The sequence below is a fragment of the Cataglyphis hispanica genome, chromosome 20 (genome assembly GCF_021464435.1).
Source record: "Cataglyphis hispanica isolate Lineage 1 chromosome 20, ULB_Chis1_1.0, whole genome shotgun sequence".
NCBI classification, from domain to species: Eukaryota; Metazoa; Arthropoda; class Insecta; order Hymenoptera; family Formicidae; genus Cataglyphis; species Cataglyphis hispanica.
In genome coordinates, this window is record NC_065973.1 from 4,320,759 (window position 1) to 4,342,476 (window position 21,718).

The 21,718-nt window shown below is 31.3% G+C and overlaps 5 protein-coding genes across 9 annotated transcripts in view; 2 read left to right on the forward strand and 3 right to left on the reverse strand.

The window, feature by feature from the left end:
• Positions 1–102: 102 nt before the first annotated feature.
• Positions 103–3,354, reverse strand: LOC126857130 (F-box/LRR-repeat protein 4). The gene is made up of 7 exons (XM_050606281.1): positions 2,925–3,354; positions 2,705–2,798; positions 2,150–2,609; positions 1,858–2,050; positions 1,391–1,751; positions 957–1,287; positions 103–826 (listed from the first exon to the last, which is right to left on the reverse strand). Exons 1-7 carry the CDS (start codon positions 3,132–3,134, stop codon positions 505–507), a joined length of 1,971 nt encoding a protein of 656 aa, XP_050462238.1. The 5' UTR covers positions 3,135–3,354; the 3' UTR covers positions 103–504.
• Positions 3,355–3,587: 233 nt separating this feature from the next.
• LOC126857167 (elongin-B) lies at positions 3,588–4,745 on the forward strand. Its single transcript, XM_050606361.1, has 3 exons — positions 3,588–3,772; positions 3,874–3,967; positions 4,125–4,745. The coding sequence occupies exons 1-3, from the start codon at positions 3,770–3,772 to the stop codon at positions 4,379–4,381; spliced, it is 354 nt and encodes a 117-aa protein (XP_050462318.1). The 5' UTR covers positions 3,588–3,769; the 3' UTR covers positions 4,382–4,745.
• A 374-nt stretch (positions 4,746–5,119) lies between these two features.
• LOC126857161 (esterase AGAP003155) lies at positions 5,120–6,973 on the reverse strand. The gene is made up of 5 exons (XM_050606353.1): positions 6,555–6,973; positions 6,296–6,449; positions 5,989–6,183; positions 5,725–5,865; positions 5,120–5,618 (listed from the first exon to the last, which is right to left on the reverse strand). The coding sequence occupies exons 1-5, from the start codon at positions 6,588–6,590 to the stop codon at positions 5,479–5,481; spliced, it is 666 nt and encodes a 221-aa protein (XP_050462310.1). The 5' UTR covers positions 6,591–6,973; the 3' UTR covers positions 5,120–5,478.
• A 27-nt stretch (positions 6,974–7,000) lies between these two features.
• Positions 7,001–8,996, reverse strand: LOC126857151 (cysteine and histidine-rich domain-containing protein morgana). The gene is made up of 5 exons (XM_050606330.1): positions 8,857–8,996; positions 8,494–8,756; positions 7,836–8,398; positions 7,566–7,754; positions 7,001–7,478 (listed from the first exon to the last, which is right to left on the reverse strand). Exons 2-5 carry the CDS (start codon positions 8,570–8,572, stop codon positions 7,287–7,289), a joined length of 1,023 nt encoding a protein of 340 aa, XP_050462287.1. The 5' UTR covers positions 8,573–8,756; positions 8,857–8,996; the 3' UTR covers positions 7,001–7,286.
• A 403-nt stretch (positions 8,997–9,399) lies between these two features.
• The window catches only part of LOC126857119 (kinesin-like protein KIF13B), a 32,318-nt gene continuing 19,999 nt past the window's right edge, over positions 9,400–21,718 (forward strand). For all 5 annotated transcript variants that reach the window (XM_050606257.1, XM_050606258.1, XM_050606260.1 and 2 more), the window contains exons 1-2: positions 9,400–9,543; positions 13,294–13,381. In XM_050606257.1, the coding sequence (XP_050462214.1) occupies positions 9,489–9,543; positions 13,294–13,381 (143 nt within the window). In that variant the 5' untranslated portion in view covers positions 9,400–9,488. The remainder of the gene's footprint in view (positions 9,544–13,293; positions 13,382–21,718) is intronic.

Here is a 21,718-nt window from a genome sequence, read left to right on the forward strand (position 1 = left end):
TGATTCAGAATTAAATTTCCTATAAAATCTCAAAATCGGGAACGTTTGGGCCCATTCTGCATATATAAATTTTTTTTTTTAAATCAACAATACAAACACAAATTTTTAATAAACAAAAAAATATATTTTGTAAAATAAATTTGTGTTTATAAAGTTGACAAATTTACAGAAAAATTAGTTAAGATATATAAGAGCGCATTTGTTATATTCTATATAACATTTAAACAATTTAATTTTTTTGGTTTACTTGCATTTTTCTTGTAGATTAACTATTTACAATTAATTGAATCACATATCAATTTGAGCAAATTATCACTTACGTCAATACAAATTTATTTGTACTTAGATTGTACTTAGATTTGTGACTTGATACTAATACTTACAATTACAATACAAATCTTATATTTGTATGATTTTTTAATTTCAACACTTTTGAACTCTGATCTTTTTTTTTGAGTCTGTTTTATACATTGAATTTTTAGTACCCTACATTAAATCCTACCATCAATGATAGTCTATTATTCTCTTAATAGCTACATGTGGGTACTCTTGTCGCAACTTGTTGATGTAGAAATTATTGATGTTGTCACAAAAACTGAGATCCATTAATTCCAATTTGGAGCAACTTGACAAAATATCATAACATATCTCTGGTGTTAGAGATAGCGCGCCTAACAAGTCCAATTGTTTTAAGTGTTTACACTGTGTCAGTCCTTTCAAATCGCGATCTGTGAGTCCACGAAAAGTGGCCAAAAAGATCTTCTCCAAGAGTTGACAAGAAGAGAATAATTTAACCAAGGTTTCACCATGACCAGATGTGCTACCACTATATAAGAGAAACAAAAACTATATTATTATAATTTCTTATAAAAAAACAATGCAGTTTTCAAGTGCATGCAAGAGAAATTTTAATAAAGAATATAATAATAATTGTCTGAGAAATTAATAATACACACCACCAACTGAAATCCATCTCTCGTAGACTCTTACAAGCAGCCAGAGCATTAATACCTTGCGATGTAAGAGTCTGTGCCTTCCAAAAATCTATGCTTTCCAAATCCGGGCACGATCTTCCCAATTCCATTGCGACTAAGTCTATATTTATATTGTCCTGAAACGTTCCTGCTATATTTAAATGACGCAACCATCGATTCTTCTGCAGTATTTTGCATAAAGTTTCAGTCGTTATAAATGTCCTATAAAGGTCTAAACGCTCCAGAAATTGAAGGTTCTCTAGATACTCAAAACCCCAATCTTGTATGCCTTGACAATTGCGTAAACATAATTCTAAAAATATATATATATATATATATATATATATTTATTTATATTTCTTATTTATATTAATTATCTGACTGTATAATTATGGCAATCGCACTTATATACATACCTTTCAAATTTTTACATGTTATCGATATTTGATAAATGGTAGAATTGTCAACAGTTTTGCAACAGTTTAATCGTAAATGCGTTAGAAGACTGCCACAATCAATGAGAAATGTTTTAATACATGTAGTAGAAAACATATCATGGTTACCACACCATGAAAGATCCAATTTTTGTAAATATTTACATCTAAGCGATAAGTTATGCAATGTACATGTATTAAATGAATGCCAATATGGTTTTAAGTTTAAACTTGTATAGAGTAAAGGATCTAGTGCCAAGTTATAGAAATACTTATTTACTCTCGACATACGATATAGGGATTTCAAATCTAAGTTTTTTAATATTTTTAATATTGTTTCAATCTGCAAAAAAAGAAAAATTGTAAAATCTTATTGAAAGAGATAAATAATTATAATGAATATCACAAGTGTCATTATACATAGAGATTAAAAAAAAAAATGATTTTACAGAAAGTATAGAAAAATTGCCACATAATTCTTTGGGTTCATTTGAAGAAGCTTCAACATTGTCTGTGAATCTTGGTAAATCTTTTATTAAAAATTGTTGCATTTTATTTAATCCTTCTTCAATAGGTGGTATGGAATGATAAAGTTGTTCCAAGCCAGATATTAGAACGCTCTGAAGATTGTCAGTTATGTTACTACAAATAATATTATTAAATAAATATTTTACAACAAACTTGTTTTCATTATTACATAAATAAAAAAGTTTAATATCACAATGGCAACAATTATAATACCTTTCATATGTAGTATAACATTCGTTCAATATTGCTTTCAGATTTTTTATGCTCTGTTGTATATTTTCATAATGTGGTGTTAAATTATCATCTGGAATATTATTGAAACTATGACCATAAATTGTATCTTGTAGTAAATCAGATAAGTTCCGTTGGTTTGACGGATCCTTGGGAAACATCATTTTTGATGTACCAATAAGCGACACAGCATCCAACTCTGTATAATAATCTAGTAAGCTATGGTTAAATTCTAGCCTTAACATTTTAGTTTTGAAGTTACACAATTGTAATGGCGGAGAGAATAATCGTGATTGCTGGGATATAATCTGAGGCGGTTTACTCCATAATTGAAACCATTGGCCATAACAATCTTGTGCCCAGATAGCAATTACACTCCCAGGATTATATATCTCATATATAGAAATCCTAATTGGATATACTGGCTCACGATATTCAATATCTTCAAGTTCCATATAAAATAACAAACATAATTATAATTTTACTAATGTATAAATATCTTTTTTCTGCTACTATCATTAAATATATTTTATATACCAATATAATCTTGGCTCACAACATCTGGATTATTCTGTGGCATATAATCAATTGATCTTGAAGGTGCTTTATCCCACCATAATCCATAAGTTCTCTATATGAAAAAATAAATTTATTAAGTCTCAAATACTATGAATCTTATTAAGATTATAATATTAAAATAAGTTACATTGACGCACAATTATTCTACCACTAAAAGTTAAAGTCAGAAAATACATACCATGGCAAATGCCTGTGGAAAATCTCCATATTCTGGAAATTTGCTAGGTGGTCCAATTATATTATGAGCAGTATAAGATATACTGATATTATTGCCATATTGAGAACTAAAGCTATAAACATTATATACAAACTGCTCTGTGACATCAAACTTTGACCCATTGGTTTCTTCCTTTAATATTTCTCTATTTTTATCATAATGAGACATCATATCTCTAAATATTTATTTTATAATAATAATATTAAAAATATAATGTTATTGTATGTGAGAATACAGTTTCATAATTATATTAAAATCATATAATTATATTATATAATTGTATATATGATATATAATACTTAAATTTTATAAAAAACACAATGTTTTCTACTAAATTAAAGAAATATGGTAAACTTAATCCAAATGTGATATATATAAACTGCTTGATATCTAATGCTCACGATATATGTACAACACAAACAAATCACATTTTTAAAGGAACGTTTACTAATGAAGGTAATAATGAGGTGAGGAATTTTATTGGCTGCGTCATATTATTACTATTTTCTTACTAAATGTCAACGCCAATAATAATCATCCATTTGGACAATCGTCATGTGATATACTACATTGCATATTTTCGACCACGTGACCAATCTTGACAGATGACGGACTCATGCTGAGCACTTGTAAGTGTCTAACTTCAGGTGAGAAGATATATACATGCGGCCTTTGATATATCTCTGACCTGAAGGTCTGCTAGTAAACATAACATAACTTTAGAGGCAATATAGATAAATCTCGTACTTTAAAGGGAATATATTAATTAATCTTAGTGTTATTAGGTGTATATAATTAGGCTCACAATGGTAAGTTTTTGGCTTTTTACTGACGTCTTATTTGCTTGACAAATACTCCATGTTTCCGAGTCAGATAACCTTCGAAGGCACTTCTGTCGTTTTCGTTGCAGGATGTATTTTTAATGATCAGGCGAAAGAAAATGACAATATTTACCGACGCGAAGGATGATACCACAGTTCTCGAGCTTAAGAAAATGATTGAAGGTAAGGCACGTCTAAAGAAAAAAAATTCACGAAAATGTAACGATAAATCGTTTGTCGATATATTCCATATTCTTATGTTATTTCATTAACACGAATATTTTTCATATAATATTGAGATTAAACTCAGTCTTTTGGTTTTATTCTTTTGCTATTACAGGTATACTAAAAGTACCACCGGCAAATCAACAGTTATTTAATAAAGATTATCTTCCAATGTCTGATAACAAAACATTACAAGATTATGGATTGACATCGTTAACTGCAAAGGCGCAATGTCCTGCATTAGTTGGTTTAGCTTTACGTCAGTCAGATGGTCAATTTGAACCTTTGGAAATGACACCGTTTTCATTACCGCCTGATCTCCCCGATGTTATGAAATCTCAAGAAAATAATGGACAGGAGCAATCACCTTGAAATGATGCGTATATGATATTGCACCAATTGACGATGAAGTTTTGTGTTCTATACAACTTAGTAATCGTCAGGGCAGCTCTGAATGGTAAAACGAGAGAAAATCTTATGTACCATGTACTATGTGAATATTAGAATGTGAATATCATGGTATTAAGAGAGAGCACTATGCGAATATTAGATACGTACAATTTTATACGGATGTTCAGAGCGGCAAAATTTTTTAATATTTAATCTAATGAGGATGCAATGTAGTCACACAATCTTCAGTTTTGTAATGACATGTGGCGAGTACTAAGATTTGTACTTGATTATTAAACTGAAGGTAATAATAAAACTAAAAATGAATCATGCTCACACTCTACAACGTGCATTAAACCAAATTTATATAGATATGAAACTATACATAAGTGTTTTGTTATGATCGGAATGCGAGAATAAATACCTCAGCTTATATTTAGCTTACAGTTATAGCTTAAATACTTTTAAATAATTTTTAATAACTTTAAAACTGAATATTACATATATATTTAATCATCTATGCTTTATTTAACTGGCTATATATCCTTGTATCACAGGGAAAATTAAAATAAATTCAATTTCATAAGATGTTTATAAATAATATCTTATTTAACATTAGCAAAAAGTTATCTATGATATTTTTAAAATTATAATTATTATAACTGAAAGGCATACTGATATATAAAAGGCTGATTGGATCTGTTGACATAAGATATACAATTATTATAAATGTAAAATATAATGCTCCAATGAATGGTGTGTTTTTAATTCTATAATATTGTATATCCTATTATAATTATTATATAACTTATTTTTAGTTTTATAATTATTAGCTACATAATTCTATAACTATATGTTACATAGGATATGTAACAATGCAAACATCACACTAAGCAGCAGTAAAAAGAAAAAAAAATATATTGTACATGATTACATATGTTTATATTCAATATTTAAAAAATTCTGTGCATGTTTACATTTATCCACTAATCATGTATAACACATTCAAAATTCGTTTACACAATTGAATCCTATATCAGCAAAATAATTATAATCTTAATAATAAAATTAAAAAATTATCAATTGCCTAGATTTTTATTTGCTAGCATTTCCATTATAAAATCCCTATAGATATCTTTTTTGCTTGGTATATAGTGGCCACCTTCATGCTGTACCTCTTTCTTATTTAGAAAAAGACAACTAATATGTTCTGTCATTGCTACAATAAATATTTAAATTACTATAACAATTCAATATAATTTTTTATTCAATACTATAAATTATATTAAATTAATATTAAATTATATTAAATTGTAGTCTTATACCTGTTGGAATTACTTGATCATTTTCTCCATAAATATGTAAGGAAGGTATATCTATCTTTTGGTCATAATATTTTGCGTGAGGTGCACATAATGACTTAAATCCTGATATTATAATAGCAAAGTTAAATTCAAACTGTAACACTATGAAAAGATAAATAATCATATATATATATATATATATATATATATATATATATATATATATATATATACATATATATATATATATATTTTTTAGTTTTTGTTATGTATTATTTTTCTTACTTTTTCTCTTCATCATAACACATAGTATACTGACAAAAGCAGCTCCTTGTGAGAAACCTAATATACCATCAAAGGGACCCTGTTTTATGAATACCTTTTCTATCAAAGCTATACTGTCATTAAATCCTACACACAATTCACTAGGTACTGTTGCTTTAAATACATGATCCTCTGTGTTAAACCACCATCCGTATCCTATAAATCATATACATATAGATCTTCTAGCACTTATTAAATGATACACAAATAATGGTACAAAAAGTTTTGTAATTAATTATATATTAGGCACTTTTTGTATAACGCATACCATTTTCATCTGCATTTCTTTCATTATTTGATGGAACTTTATGTGGTGCTCTTATAAATGTAAAATCTATTTCTTTTTTAAATCCCTTTCTTAAAGATCCCAATTTGGCGCTAAAGATTATATCAGATTGCATATATCCATGTAAGGCTAGTATCTAAAAAAATAAAAGAAATATATATATATATATATTTACATTCTATAATATATTTATGCATCAAATTATATATTCTCGTATCAATGCCTTAAGGTAATTATTTACCCTTAATTTTGATTGGGTTGATTTAATGGCTGTCATTTTGCTTATTCTTAATTTTAAGAATAAAAATCAAGAATTCTTATGTATAAATTACAGCTAAAATGTAGGTTAGCGTATACATTCAAGAATTACGTTTGTATCCTGAATATTTGTTTTCTCTATTCTTAACCAGCTCTCATTTTCCGTAAACTTAACATAATACAGCACCGGGAGACAGATACAGTATGGAAGGAATTTTGCGCACTATATTTTGAGGTTCACTGTAGAAGAAAAATTCAGTCATAAAAAGAATGAATAATACAAAGATTTACGTATATATGCATACAAATAAATTATGGTCCTCATAAATATAGCATCATTTATAGGGGATAAATATTAATACAATCGGGAATAAATATTTTATAGGGAAATAAAAATAGTAAACCCACACACATATGATGTGTTAAACATTAATCAAAAATTATTTATTAATATTAATTTTAATAAAGAAAACTGGAAAAAAAATAATTTAAAAAATCTATAAATTTACAACTCCATGTTTGACTTGAATTTTTCCATTCAAAAATAATAAATATATTTTCATAATCATTTCATTATGAATTATTTCTACAAAAATGATCAACACAAAGTTTTTTACATAAAAATGTTTCATTTAAACTTAAACAAATCATTCTAGAAAAGCAAATTATAACAATCATACTATCAAATTTTTTAGCAATTTCAAATTGCAGTCATTTATAAGTCACTAAGATCCACAGCTTCAATCTGTGAATTAAGAGTGGCGACATTTTCTTTGCTTTCAGAAATTTCCGGCTTTACTTCTCTAGGAATATCCAATTTCGACCATGAACCAGGTTCAGCTTTTTTTAATTTGATTTCTACTTTGGTTGGCAGCATATTTACACTACTTTGCTCGACATCCACAATCTAAAAATAAAATGTGTCCATATATTTCATAAATATACTTCTTAATATTATTAGAACCATTTAAAATATTACAACATTAATACATACTCCTCTCAATTCTATATCAAGATTATATGTTGAGTTTTCTTCTATAAAGAATAAATCCACAGTCAGACGAATAGGATTTAATTTTATGGCAGATTGATTAGGCAGATATTTTTTCGCATAAATAGAAACAACTACATATGATCCAGTTTGATGCCAGTCCATCCTACATTGAACCTTTTTTCCTGTATTCTGAAAAAAGCAGATGCAAAACATTAATTATCAAAAATATTAACCATTCAGTTTATCTATGAAAGAGAGAAAGAGAATTACCTTAGAAAACCATACATGTTTGCCTTGTGTGCAACCTGGTTGCTCCAAAAATGCAGAAAATTCTGTTGTCTTCTTTTGACAGCAGGACCAATACTTTAATCCTTCGTGAAATATAGGTACTCCTGGATGATAATGACAAGTCTCTTCATCGGAAGCAATTCCCATGTAAGATCCTTTACATGAATTGTTTTTACAATTTTGTCCTATTTGTATTTTGCCCTCTATTGGTTTGTCAGCCTCTGTAGCTGTCAATCCTTTAATTTGTTCTAACAAAGCGGGAGATATTGTCGGCGATAGTATGAGTTGAGCAGTGTCAAAAGCAGGTCTTTTTAAAGATATTCCATTGTGCACAGGCTTAGAAATAACTTCTATCACTTCATCAATCTTGCTTTTATCGATAGATGGTTTTTCTGGTTCCAATGGTTTCTCATTCGAGTGCTTTGATTTTGTGCAACCCTTAATATTCAAAAACTCTGTAAAATCTGTACATTTTTTGTTGCAGCAAGACCATCCCTTATAAGCATCGTGAAATACTGGATATCCACTATGATGAACACAATCATCTACAAAAAAAAGTTATCAGTTTTTACATATATTATTAATTGTTTAATTTATGATAAGTAATTAATAATTAGAATCTTTAAGTGACGTAACTTACCGTCCTTATTATCGTTTGGATTGAATTTCTTTCCACAACCGCGATGATAACAAAGCAACAAATTTGTTTCCTGTGACATTTCTATCTCGCAATTAGTTTATCTTACTGAGTCTTGGAAGAACACTTTAATATAAAATATATATGTATGCGAGAAATGGCTTTCTTTCACAAATTTCTCCCGAAGTTTCGTCAAAGTTCTTGAGCGTTCCACCAGCTTCCAGAATTTCCACAATCAAATATCAAGTTTGTTCTCTGCAGCTGAACTGAAAAGGAATAAAATGAGATAGATATATAATTAAAAATTGAACAGGAATAGATAAAACAAAGCAAAAAGTACAAAAAAATTACAAAGGGAGAACAAACCTCTTGATTCTATTTTTTTCAAAATAATGATGCCCTTAACCTAACCTTATGGTTAATTCTCGAACCTGCTCGAATCTATTCTTCGTCATAAGCAAGAAATACCGAGATTGAGAAACGGACGGCGGGATTGGTTGCAACTGGACAAAACTTGTCTACACGAAAGGGCTCGCGTCGCGCCCTCTGTGCACATACATTGCAACATCGTCCGTGACGTCACGTATTTATCGAACCGCGAGCGTTCCTAACGGCGTTTCCCGGAAACACGCTCATTCGATAGCCTCGATAAGACGATCGTCGACGATTGTCTGGCACACGACGGGCTCTCACGAAGCAATATGGCGAAGTGTGTCACGGTGGGCTCGGTGTAGACGTAGCGTGTCGCTCGAAAGATGACAAGTCCGCGGTATGGGTTGATAATAATGTAGCGACGACACGTGCGAATCGCGCGAGGATCGACGTGTATAATCACGTGGCACACGCCAAAACTTCGCCCAATCCTCGATTCTCTCCCTCCCGTGTGATCTCGTGCGTGTGATCGTGCGGAAAAAAGAAGAAAAAAAAAAGAAACGGATAAGGAAGAAAAGAAAGAAGAGAGAAAAGTGTGCGCGCGTTAACCGGTGTGTCCGAAAGTCATGGCTACGGATAAGATAAAGGTCGCCGTGAGGGTACGGCCGTTCAATCGAAGAGGTAAACGCATTTATTATTTCAAACCCTCCCCTCTCCCCCCGCTCCCTCCCTTCACGTTTTCGTATCGTCTGACAATGCCCGCGGGCGACTCTACGTCATACGGCGGCGGTCATACGACGACGACGACGACGCACCTCGTCTCTCGCCTCATCTTCGCCTCGTCAAGCCTCGCCTCGCTTCGCTCCCTCTCCCCCCTCTTCCCCGTACCTGCTCCCCCCCCCCGCCTCTCCTCACCTCCTCGCGCCACGCGTTGGCACCCCGGGAATCGAAGAGCACCCGGAGGTGCTTCGTGGAGAAAAAAATGCAGAATTGACCTTCGATTGACAGCCTGGATTGTCGCGAGCGAGATAATCCAGGCTGGCGATCTTTTTGCGATCGCGTAATAGACGCCGCTTGCCTCGCTTTATCGTTTTATCAAAGTTTCGCCCAGAGAGCAAATAGCCCGCGATCGACGATGACGCATTCTTCGACCAGAAGTGTCATCGCGAGGGCGAGATCGAAGAATTATTATTATTATTATTACTATTATCATTATTATTGCCGAGATGTCAAAATCTTTTCTCGCGAGATTTGGATGGCGGCTCGCGTTGCTTTGACACTTTGTCCTTTAAACCGCACTACTTCATTTTCACGCTGGACAATGAAAAGGCATTTACATCTTACATATGTAAATGCGACGGATGACGTTTCTTAGCGAGCGCTCGAAACTGACTCTGCTCGCGCGTAAATAATATATTAAATGTCACTTTTCTAGTCACTCGTGTGTGACTTTGAAAAGCGTGAGAATTCCAAAACTGTCAACGCGTACAAATCTTAATTAACATGATGCGTGCCAATGGTGAGTTGTGGAGGTGTAAAAACCTCGGAGAATTTGATTCAATTGATCAGAGTGATAGAGCGTGGGAGTGTAAACGAATAAAACGCCACGGTTTCCGATGACATTAGTCCGATGACCTTGGAATATCGATCCAATCGGGGAAACGTGAATCGGCGGGGTATCTTCGATCGAGGTTGCTCTCTTCTCTAAGGCTAAACATTGAAACACGTGTATCATTGCTCGCTTATAATTGGACAGATAATTCGAATTGTCATTAAGATCCCTATCGCTTATAAAATACCTCTCTTTCTCATATCAAATAGAACGCTATTTAATTTACACACACGCACATCGCGTGCATCAAGATACATGTATCGCGTCTCTAAATTTTTCGAAATTCATATTCGGAATAAAATAAAAATAAAATGTATGACATCGCGTATGACAGTTATGCTAAGTGCGTATCTAGTCGAGCATACAGGGTGTTCTTAAAGTGACTATTTATCTTGCGAAATTTGGGGTATTTAAAATAATTATTATACGCTGGTGTATATGTCCAATGTTGTGTAAATATTATTATATATATTTTTTTAGAGAGAGAAAAGTTTTTTTTTACAATTCCTATATTATTTTACAAAATAAATTGTCACTTTAGGAACAACCTGTATGCATGTGTAACATTTGTGTGCACGTACGCATTAAGTTTTTTAGCTGATTTTAACCGAGATTTATAAGGACGTATCGCAGGGTAGAATTGCATGGGGGACAATTATTTTACGAACGATATAAGATTACATAATTTCTCTCCTCCTTCTAGTATGTTAATCGACAAACTTTCGCGCTTGTAGGATTTAATTTACACGATAGGCCGATATGGAATGCTCGTTATTTAACAGCTCATGTTATTCAATATTTTCTTTCGTCATTTAACAAACTAGAAGTCATTTTTCAACTTTTCACAAAGCCTCTCCTTTGTAATATATGATATTGTTGATGTGTCTATTATTATAAATTAAAGTTACATAAATAATTATATTTACTTAATTTTATATATATTTTAAATATATATAAAATTATATATGTATAAAATTATATTTATATTATAGTATAAAATGTATAAAAATATATAAAATTATATATGTATAATATATATATATATATATATATATATATATATATATATATATATATATATATATATATAAAAAAGTCTCCGACGTTACTGTTATTAACAAAAATCTAATACTTAATCAGATATATATATATATATATATATATATATATATATATATATATCTAATTAAGTATTAGATTTCTTTTTTGTTAATAATAGTAACGTCGGAGAAAAGCTGTTTTTATGATAGGCAAGAAATATAATAATACTATTTCTAGAAAGTTGGGCATACATCGCACTTTCAATTATACTTTCTTTTCCCTGATAATGTATGATATAGTTACGGGCAATATATATAATAGTGTAGTTGAGCTCATAACTTTTTGTGACTCCTTATTTTATCATACTTGATATAAATTAGACAACAGCTTGGCGAAATAGCATAACAGACACATTGTATTGTATATATAAGATAAAACAAAGAAAAGTCGTCCTTTTCTCACAACTCGAGTTATTATTGCAAGAGAAGTTACTCAACAATATTACACTCTCGTGTATGGCTTGAACAATTTCGTATTACGAAGCACGTTACATGCGAGCAACGTCGCTCTTTTATATTTAATTCTTTTAATCAAAAAATATTTCTTTTAATTTTCTGATTAAAAGAGTTAAGGTCGATATGATTTACCTCGAAAGAGATAATGATATAGACATAAAATAGCAATCATAAAAAATTTGTTGGAGAAGGTGCACACACACATACACACACACACACACATACACATACGTACACACAAAGAGAAGTAGTCTGTAGAATATGAACTGACCTCGTTAAACTATTTCAACGAGAAATAACAGAGCACATAACTCACACACACACACACACATTTATATTCTTTTGTATGTTTTTTTAATAATTTTTTTTTTATAAATTTTTTCTATATTACATAAAGGTAATTATTTCTGTGAAAAAATGATTATCTCATTTATAAAATGAAATGATAAAATTTCATTAATCACGTAACATTGTATGAATAATGGAGAGTATGTCAATTAATTAGCAAAATTATTGAATAAAATATTTATGTGCTCATTCAGAATTCATAATAGATTGAAATAAACACAAAAATTGTTTTATATCTTCGTCCACGCGAAAAAGTTTTACTTCTCTTCTTTAAATAAATGGAATTTTGTCGCTCGATTTTTGGATTCTGCAAATTTATTCTTATATTTTGGCCACATCAAATCTGTAATCTGATGGTTTCAAATTTAATACCTGTTTGATTGAACGATCTGACTAATTCCTAGATTCTTAGATTGTTTACCTCCAAAAAAAAAAAAAAGAAAAAAAAGGACTTTCTATATGTATTCTTTTTTAATAAGAACAACTTTTTAAGCAAAGAAAATAAATTTTATAATTTAGTTTTTATTTTTTCTGTATTGATAAAAAATAGTGCAGCTAGGTTGCTTTATTAATTTCTTTTTTAATATAAAAGAAAACCATACATACATTTTTCAATCACAGACGAAAAATTGTACGAATTTTTTGACAACGAAAAAAAAAAATACGATCATATGGAGTAATTACGTTTCGATATTCGCAAATGAAATGAGCTCTCGTGTAATAATTAAACTCTCGTTAGTCGACGTGGAGCAATTTACGGCTTTTAATTCTCTCATTTAATGATTTTAACATATATCTGAGTCATATATTTTTAAATTTAATCCACGATTCATACTCGACATAATTGAAGAAGTTACACTCTTGGGCTAAAAACGATTTGAACTATTTCGACTGATATTTTTCTTCTCGTTACAGAGCTGGAACTCGGTACGCAATGCGTCGTCGAGATGACAGGGCAGCAAACCATCTTGCAGCATCCTATCACGATGGACAAAATCGATCGGTGAGTAATTTTCAATCTTTATGCTTTATTAGTTATTTATCCCGCACACCTTTTTACTACGATTTGATGATAGAATAGCCAATGAGCACATTACAGACTTTGATCTCTACATGTCATTTTATCTTTGTCAGACAGCGGATGTGCTATCAAGCGACATGTGTAATGAAATATAGCTCCGATTCAACGAGCAACGAAAGCATGTACAGGTGTCCCAGAATTAGACCAGGAACAAACTTCAGGTGGTTATAAAGGACGCCAAAACAAGACAATAAAACCTTGTCCACAAATGAGTCGTTTTAGCAGAAAGAGAATCAAGGATTGACAAAGGCAAAAATCTTTGAAAAAAAAAAATTATTTTTTTTAAATTTTATTTATATAGTTAAATGGAGTGTTTTTATCATGAAACTTTTGCATAAAATATTTTTTGACATGTGGAATAATTTTTGAAATATATAGAGCAAAAGACGCTCGACATATGAGAGGTGAGTTCATCTCTTAAAATTGTTTTTTTGGAACTGGAAATTTCGCAACTGGAAATTTCTAAATTCATCTAATTACTCTCTCTACATGTGTGTAAAGTTTCATCAAAATTAGAATTTTCTGGTTCGCGAGGTTCCCTTATTAGGACAGATTTATTGGCAAAATTAGTTTGTTTGGTACCCTTTATAACCACCTGAAGTTTGTCGGTATAATTCTAGGACACCCTATATATATATGCTACTATTTTGAAGGATGAGTTTGACGGCTCTTCATCATATCTCGCTGAAAGGCACTAAACATCACATACCAATTGATAATGTCAGAACTATACTTGCGCCATTTACCAGATTATTAAAGCGCTTTATTCTTATCGCATCTGAGAGATATAATATCGTCGTCTCTCTAGCGACTCGATACGGTGATAAGCATAGTGTAAAGTAAATCCGAATAACGATTAAAGTAATCGTAGGAATTCCTTCATTTGTCATTAGATGTTTTCGCGGAATTATTTCAACGTGACACGTGGACGATCAAGAGATTTGACACTTGTTTGACATTTATCTTCTCGAGTAGGGGACGGATCGCGAAGAATCGAAATTTTAATCTCTCGAATTTTTTTGAGAATCCGTTTTTGCGTTACGTATCGCGAATATATAGTCGGCACAATCGTGAATGTTTTTACGAATATGTTACACGATCAATGAAATGTCACGCTATTTTTATGATACGATGCCTCGCGATGTCGATAGCCGACATGTGTATGTGTATATCGTCTTATACAGGGAAAGCTCTCTCGCGGCTTTTATTCTCCACGCGGATTTTTATTCGTTCTCCGCGCAGGTGATATAACGGCGTTATGTGCGCGAATTATGCGCGTACCGCTGGATCGATGAAAGGTCGCCGTATATTTATGACACGCAGACAGTCGTAATCGCGAACGCGTGTATCGATAATTCCCTCTCGCTCCCTCCCCCTTCCCCCATTCTTTCTATCTAACTATATATGTATCAACCGCGATAATTCCGCGTGCGTAGATTAAAACGTGGAACTTGAGATGCGATGAATGAAGAGGAATCTGTTATCAGAGTGTCTACTCCCTGGCAAAACCGTGGAAAATCTGGAATACTCAGTGATTTCTTTTTTTTATATCTGGAAAAATCAAAGATTATTTTTTATAATAAGCCATGTATCAGCTCACATATTATTGGATCAAATTTTAATTTTTTACGGATAACTTCTGGAATATATATTCTCTTTGCGAGTTATCGCTCTGTGCATCGCCGAAAGAACGGCGTTTGTTTTTACGCGGCGAGATCCTTCGCATCAATGTGTGATTCTCGGGAAATCCGGTATTCAACGATGTCGATATTCCTGAATTGTTAAATGACATCAGTAATTTTTGACGCAGATAATAAGAGATTATTTATTTTTAATAATTATTTTTTTTTTTTTCTTATTTATTTATTTTTTTTATTATATTTTATTTTTTTATTATATATTAACACATTCTAAACAACTTAATGTTGTTAACAAATAATTTTTGAATTATTTAGAGAGTTATTAGCAAGATTGAATATTTTTTAATGTTTAGAAAATAAAATTAGTATTTTTTATCTGAGCCGGAAATTATTCGCCATTTAATCAAATATTTTGATCCCATTTCCACCTCAATTTTCCACCCTCAAATTTCCGTGCGCTTCGTCAGGCACGTTTGTGTAACTGGATCGCAATAATAACAAGATACGTAGTCCCATTATTGCTACTGAGATTTTTCGGAACCATAAGTTTTCCAGATTCTCCATCGAACTGTGAAATGTCTGTCATATCGCTGGAAAATATTTGTGATACTTGAATACTTTTCATTTGTCTTTTTTTTTTACGAACCATCTTGAACATTTAATTTCGCCTGGAATATAATCGCGTTGATACTTTTTTATTTACAAAATTTTTCAATGTATTATCATCACGTAAAATTCTTTTTTGCCTATTATAAATATTGTTAGCCTCGAATCTAGCATGAAGAATCGAATCCGAAGTGATCTCGATCGTGAAAAAAGTAGAAAAAAGAGAAGTAGAATTACGTAGAGATGTTTAATAAAAAAGAAAAAGAAGAAGATGAAAAAAAAGGAAGAAAAAGGAGAAAAAAGCAAGAGTATACCGTTTCACACTTGTTACTTTTCGAGTATCAGCCATTTCGATTATCTGGTCGATAATCAGGTGGTGATGACTCATTAACGTGCCGAGAGAGAGACACGAGGCGCGAGACACGATCGATCAGCCTCCATCCCGAGAGCCGAGGACAAACTCGTGCCATATGCTCATGAGACGACTACAGCAGGTTTGCAGCGCGCTTAAGTACGCGTGTCAAGTATTACATGAAATATAGAGAGCCAGGAACTTGAAAAGTAGAACAGGCTGTTTTGATAGCAGTTTAAAAAGTAGCACTGTATCTCGACAGCTTCATTGTCACTCTTCTCTTCCTTCCCGCTCTTATTCCTCCATTGTCTTCTTGATCTCATCTTTATTCCATACCCTCTTTTCTCTTCAATAGGGAGAAAAATAAATGGCTATTGCCCTTTTTTTTTTTATTGCGGATCTATATTTAACTCGAGGGGGGAATTCTCAGTTTTAACCTTTTGAAATACATCTGTAAGTTTTTCTTCTTTTGATAATTTGGATATAATTAGCTTTTGCCAAATGTCGCAGATGGGTGATGCGCTTTATGAAGGATTAACATCTTTTCAAATTTATTTTATTAATCACTAATTAATCAAGTACAGGGCGAGGCCATCCTAAACATTTGCAATATATCTCCTTTATATAAATGGATCGTTTAAAAACAATGTTAAAAGTTTCTTTACAGTAACGTCAGTATGTATGAACAATGAATGTTTTGTGCCATGGCCTTCGCCTCTTCTTCTCCATCTTTGTGTGTATTTATATCCACAAAAGTGGAACTTATTAAATGCCTGCTAGATACATATGTGAATAGAATTATAAACTAATATTTCAATTTATACTTAAACTTATGTTTCAACTTATGTTTTAATTATTGTTTCAACTTATTATAACCATATTATTTATCAAACTATTTCAAAGCTGTATAAAGATATCTATGTATATAAAATTAGTGTAGCAAAATAAACATGTTTTAAAATAAAAATGTTTCATGCAAGTTAGCATGAAAGTTGAAAATCATTGCTATGAAAATAAATCGGTTAATCGAGTAACTTATGACACATATATTAATTATAATTAATAATTATAATCAATAATTATATTAATTATAATCATTAATTATAATCAATAATTATAATCAATTGATTGAGGTTCAGCAAGATTCTCAGCAAGATATTTTTTTGTTTTAAAAATTCTTTCAATAACATTTCACATTTTGTTTTCGTTTCTCAAAGAGCTTCTGAAAAATATCTTAAAAATATATATCTTAAAAACATGATACATTAATTGTTTTGCATGAGAAGATAGAAAATATTGCGGTAATTTTCACATATATCGGTATACATTAATTATAATGGATTACGATAAGCTTTGTTGGATTGCAAAATCGACGTTTCTTATAACGACATCTCTGTTAGTCTTTTTTTTTTTAATTGTGTGTAGTTAATCAGTGCTTTCACATTTGCACTTTTCCTGCATTTCTTCGAAAACAATGATAATTCGTGTGCAAATTACACGTTCTTTTTTTCCTCTACTTTCTCGATAAAATTAACTTACACCAACATACGCCATTTATGCATCTCACGCATAGCTGCGGTTTGCGTTACAGCTGATTATGAAAACGATGCAAGGAAATTAGCAGGTGTGTATGATGAATAATTATAAAGTTTCACGCTCAGTTTTACCGGATTTAATCCGGTTACCAGAATATATAATATCCGCGAGCGTACAAATATATTAATTCATATTGTCGTATCGATTGTTTCGTTGCAGCGAACAATTGTCAAAATAATTAAATAACATGGAAAATAAAGTTGGCCTTTTTTTTTTTGCTTTTCACTTTGACAATTTGAAGCCTTTAAAAAGCGTTTTTATTGTGCTTAAGTGCCGCTGCAATTTTTCGAAAGTCTCGACTCAACGGAATTAAAGCTTGATTTGCAGTGACCGTGAGACTCGACAATGAACGATAGAACGACGTGGATATATAGGTCAGGAAATTTGTATACGTTACCTGGTTATTGCACAACGGGTCACCGACCACACGCGAGATGTGTTCGTGTGCATGCATATACATAAATGTGTGCGTGTGTATGTATGCTAATTATCGTGAGCGAAAAGTGGAATTATTCGTCTTGCGAGCTTTTCGTTGGATCGATTACACTCAATCTACTTTCATACGTTGGGCAATGAGGTGAAGTAAAAAAAAAAAAAAATAAAATAAAAAAAAAAAGAAAAGAACATGTCCTCGTCCAATTTTACACGGCCCTGCTAGTTCGATTCGATGACTTTTGTATCGAGGACTGACATAATTGAAATCGATTTACTCCGATATATATAGATGTCCGTACAAAACAAAATGATTACGAATCGTACATTGGAAATCTCTGTACGTTTGCGAATCGTTTAGATTTTTAGATAAAAGCTATTGTTCGGTCCAGATCAATGTAGCTTGTATTTATGATCGTTACAATACTCTAATCATGACGTATATATCCCAACTTTGACATTGCAGCTAACGTAAGTTTCGAAAATAAAAGATAATGATTATTCAAAGATGAAAGAGATAGAACACTCTAGGACTTAGTAATTTTATTTTATTTTATTTTATTTTTTTTTTTTAGATTATCTTTTTGGCATAAATAGATAAATAACAAATTAAACATTATAATATTTCAGTGATTTGTTCAAAATTACGAATACATCTCGCGAGAGACACAGAGAGAGAGAGAGAGAGAGTGAGAGAGAGAGGATGCGATGGTGCAGATATCTTTTTTTTTATCGGCAATCAATGATCCTCTCTTTTTCATGCAATCTTTTAATATCATGGGATTAAAGGAATGGCTTGAGTTTGAATTTCAACTAAGAGATTTAGCAAGTATTCTCCCTGATTTACGAATCGCAACTAAAAGAATTTTAATTAAATGAAAGATAAAAAAGATATATATTTTCTAATATGTGCATACAGAGTACTTCGAGTAGAGAGAAGGGAAAAATTTTTTCCTTTATGTATCACGCTTTTACTTTGCTCGTGCATTTACAAAATTCTACTTCCCTCACTGTGCGAGCAGCTCCATTTAATAGCGGACTTTTGAGATTTAATTCAGACCCAGTTTACATGTGATATTCATATATGCAACATGGAATTTCAATTTGTTCTACCCTCATACATTTTATCACCGCTCGTCAACTGTATGTAATGAGAAAAGGATCTTCATTAAGGACTAAAGTTAAATTTTTTTAAATTGTATACATTAGAGGAAAAATTTCCAAGATTTTTGAGCCGAGCTCAAAAGCTGTTTACACGGTCTAAATAATTTTAAAGCACTTGATTATTGAGACTCATTGTAATTTTGTGAAACGTTTGACCTGAATAGATGCAAATTGCACACAATCGAATTCGCAAGTTTATTATTTAATTTATGATAATTTTCACGAATCTTATTATTAGACGAAAGATATAAAAAATATGATATTAATATACTGAAAAAAAATTTCTCGTTTTGAAAATATCTTTAGTTTCAACTTGGAAATTTTCAAATCAGATTATATTGCGTTAAGCAAAGAAAACTTGCTTGAATGAATTTTATATAGTTCAACGAAGAAAAATATATTCATATTATTTAAGAATAATTTTCTCGAATGGAAAGGAAAAAATGTTGGATAGAAAATAACACCTTTTCAAATCAAAGTATTATAATAATAATAATTATATTAATAATTATATAATTATATATAATACTAATTATTATAATAATTATTATCAAGATAATTATATTATATTTTTTCAAGTGACAATTATAATATTGAAATAAGACTATAATATTGTTGAAATTTAATATTATGAAATTCTTGTAAGAAGACTATAGATTGTTGCGTATATACGAAATAATGAACGCGTTGAGTATATACGTTTTGATTTGACATTTCTTTTTTTTTCTGTGATATACGATCAAATATACAAAGGTATTTATTTTTGCATCATCTAGCGATGTACAATAACACGCTTGCCATCATTCTTTTGCATTGTTCAGTAACTTGCAATAATCTAGATATGATGCGGCCATACAGTCGCCCTACTATACTTTGCTCATAATAATCAAGTTGATTTGTGCGCGTGGAGTTTGTCGTCTATCGATCGCCATTCGGTGAAAATGGAGTTGAATGCGATCGAAGAAAATCAAAGTCTTGGATTGCCGCCCGCGTGCGCTTAGAGGAAGATCCTCATTAATATTTTTGACATTTTTTTTTTTTAATACATAATTTCTGCGATTTAGAAAAATAATTTCCTGATACATATCCTTAAAACCCAATAGCCTAAAGTATTTGAACTACTTTAAGAATACATCGTTGATACCACTGTTCATGGAAAGTATTGTGTGCACTACGGAATAAATCGTTCGCGATAAGGTGCGGAACTAGCTCACAGTACTTCCACAAGAAATTTATTGAACTGAAGAATTTAAACACGAGGTCAGCAGAGCTATTATGCGGGTCAACCTTCGCACATTTTCGAGACCGAATGCATGTGGGCTTTTTATCCGCGAAATTGCCTCCGTCTCGACTTATTATTTATTATGGCAATAATTTTGCTACAACTATTTTAATATTAAATTATGTAAATATATTACTTTTTTAAATATTCAAGTGCCGTCAAAATCGCTAAGCTGCTCGCGTGTTGAAGGACACACTTGAAAATGGGGGAAAGGGTGTTCGTATATATATATATATATATATATATATATATATATATATATATATATATGTACTAAATGTAATTTGAAGGAAGGAGATACCGTCACACGCGATAGTGGTCAGCTGGTTGCTTCTTCCTTCAATTAAGAAAGATTCCTATCGAAGCCACTCCATCGCCTTCCGCACAAGTTGTCGCGTTGCAAGCTACGCTGCATCTGAAGTGCAAAGTCGTCCTTGATAATTCCAGATACACCGAGTGTCTCATAATGCTTCTCTGAATTAATTATTATTTGCCATTTCGTTTCCTAAAGTTGCAACAATTCGTGCAACGTTTCGCGCAAAAATAAAAAGCTAAGACTTTTTGGGGAGAATTTATATAATATACAATGTGTATAAATTATACGCGAATAATATAATTAATTAATATATATATATATATATATATATATATATATATAATTAAAATATAATAAATATTTAATTTTATATATGTGTAAATTGTGTGATCGAACATCAGAATCCGTGTATGTGGGCATCAAACATATTATTCATTGTTCAACCTACACTTTGAATCCTTCGCACATTTACTGTGCGTGACTCATGCTCGGACACGAGCTCAATCTGCGAGTTCAATCGATATATGAATCACTATTTATCGTTGTTTATTGCCAAAGCGTAAAGAGTTATTCGCATATATAAATTGTTACACGAATTTTTGTCAAATGATACAAGCTATTCTTAAGTGCCATGCTATTAATCAAGTTTTCAATATTTTTTTCTGACACAATCAATAAAAATTGCCCTCTAATACCTTGCACTTGAAAAGTCTCGTATAATGTAATATATATTTCTACGAAAATCTTAAGATGTTTCTTTTTTTCACATTATTCGATATCACAATTCAAAAGTCGCGAAAGTAGAGTTTTATTTCTTCTTCCCTTTTCTGAGCTAATTGAAGTTGAGACGTGACTGAAAATCAATAAACAA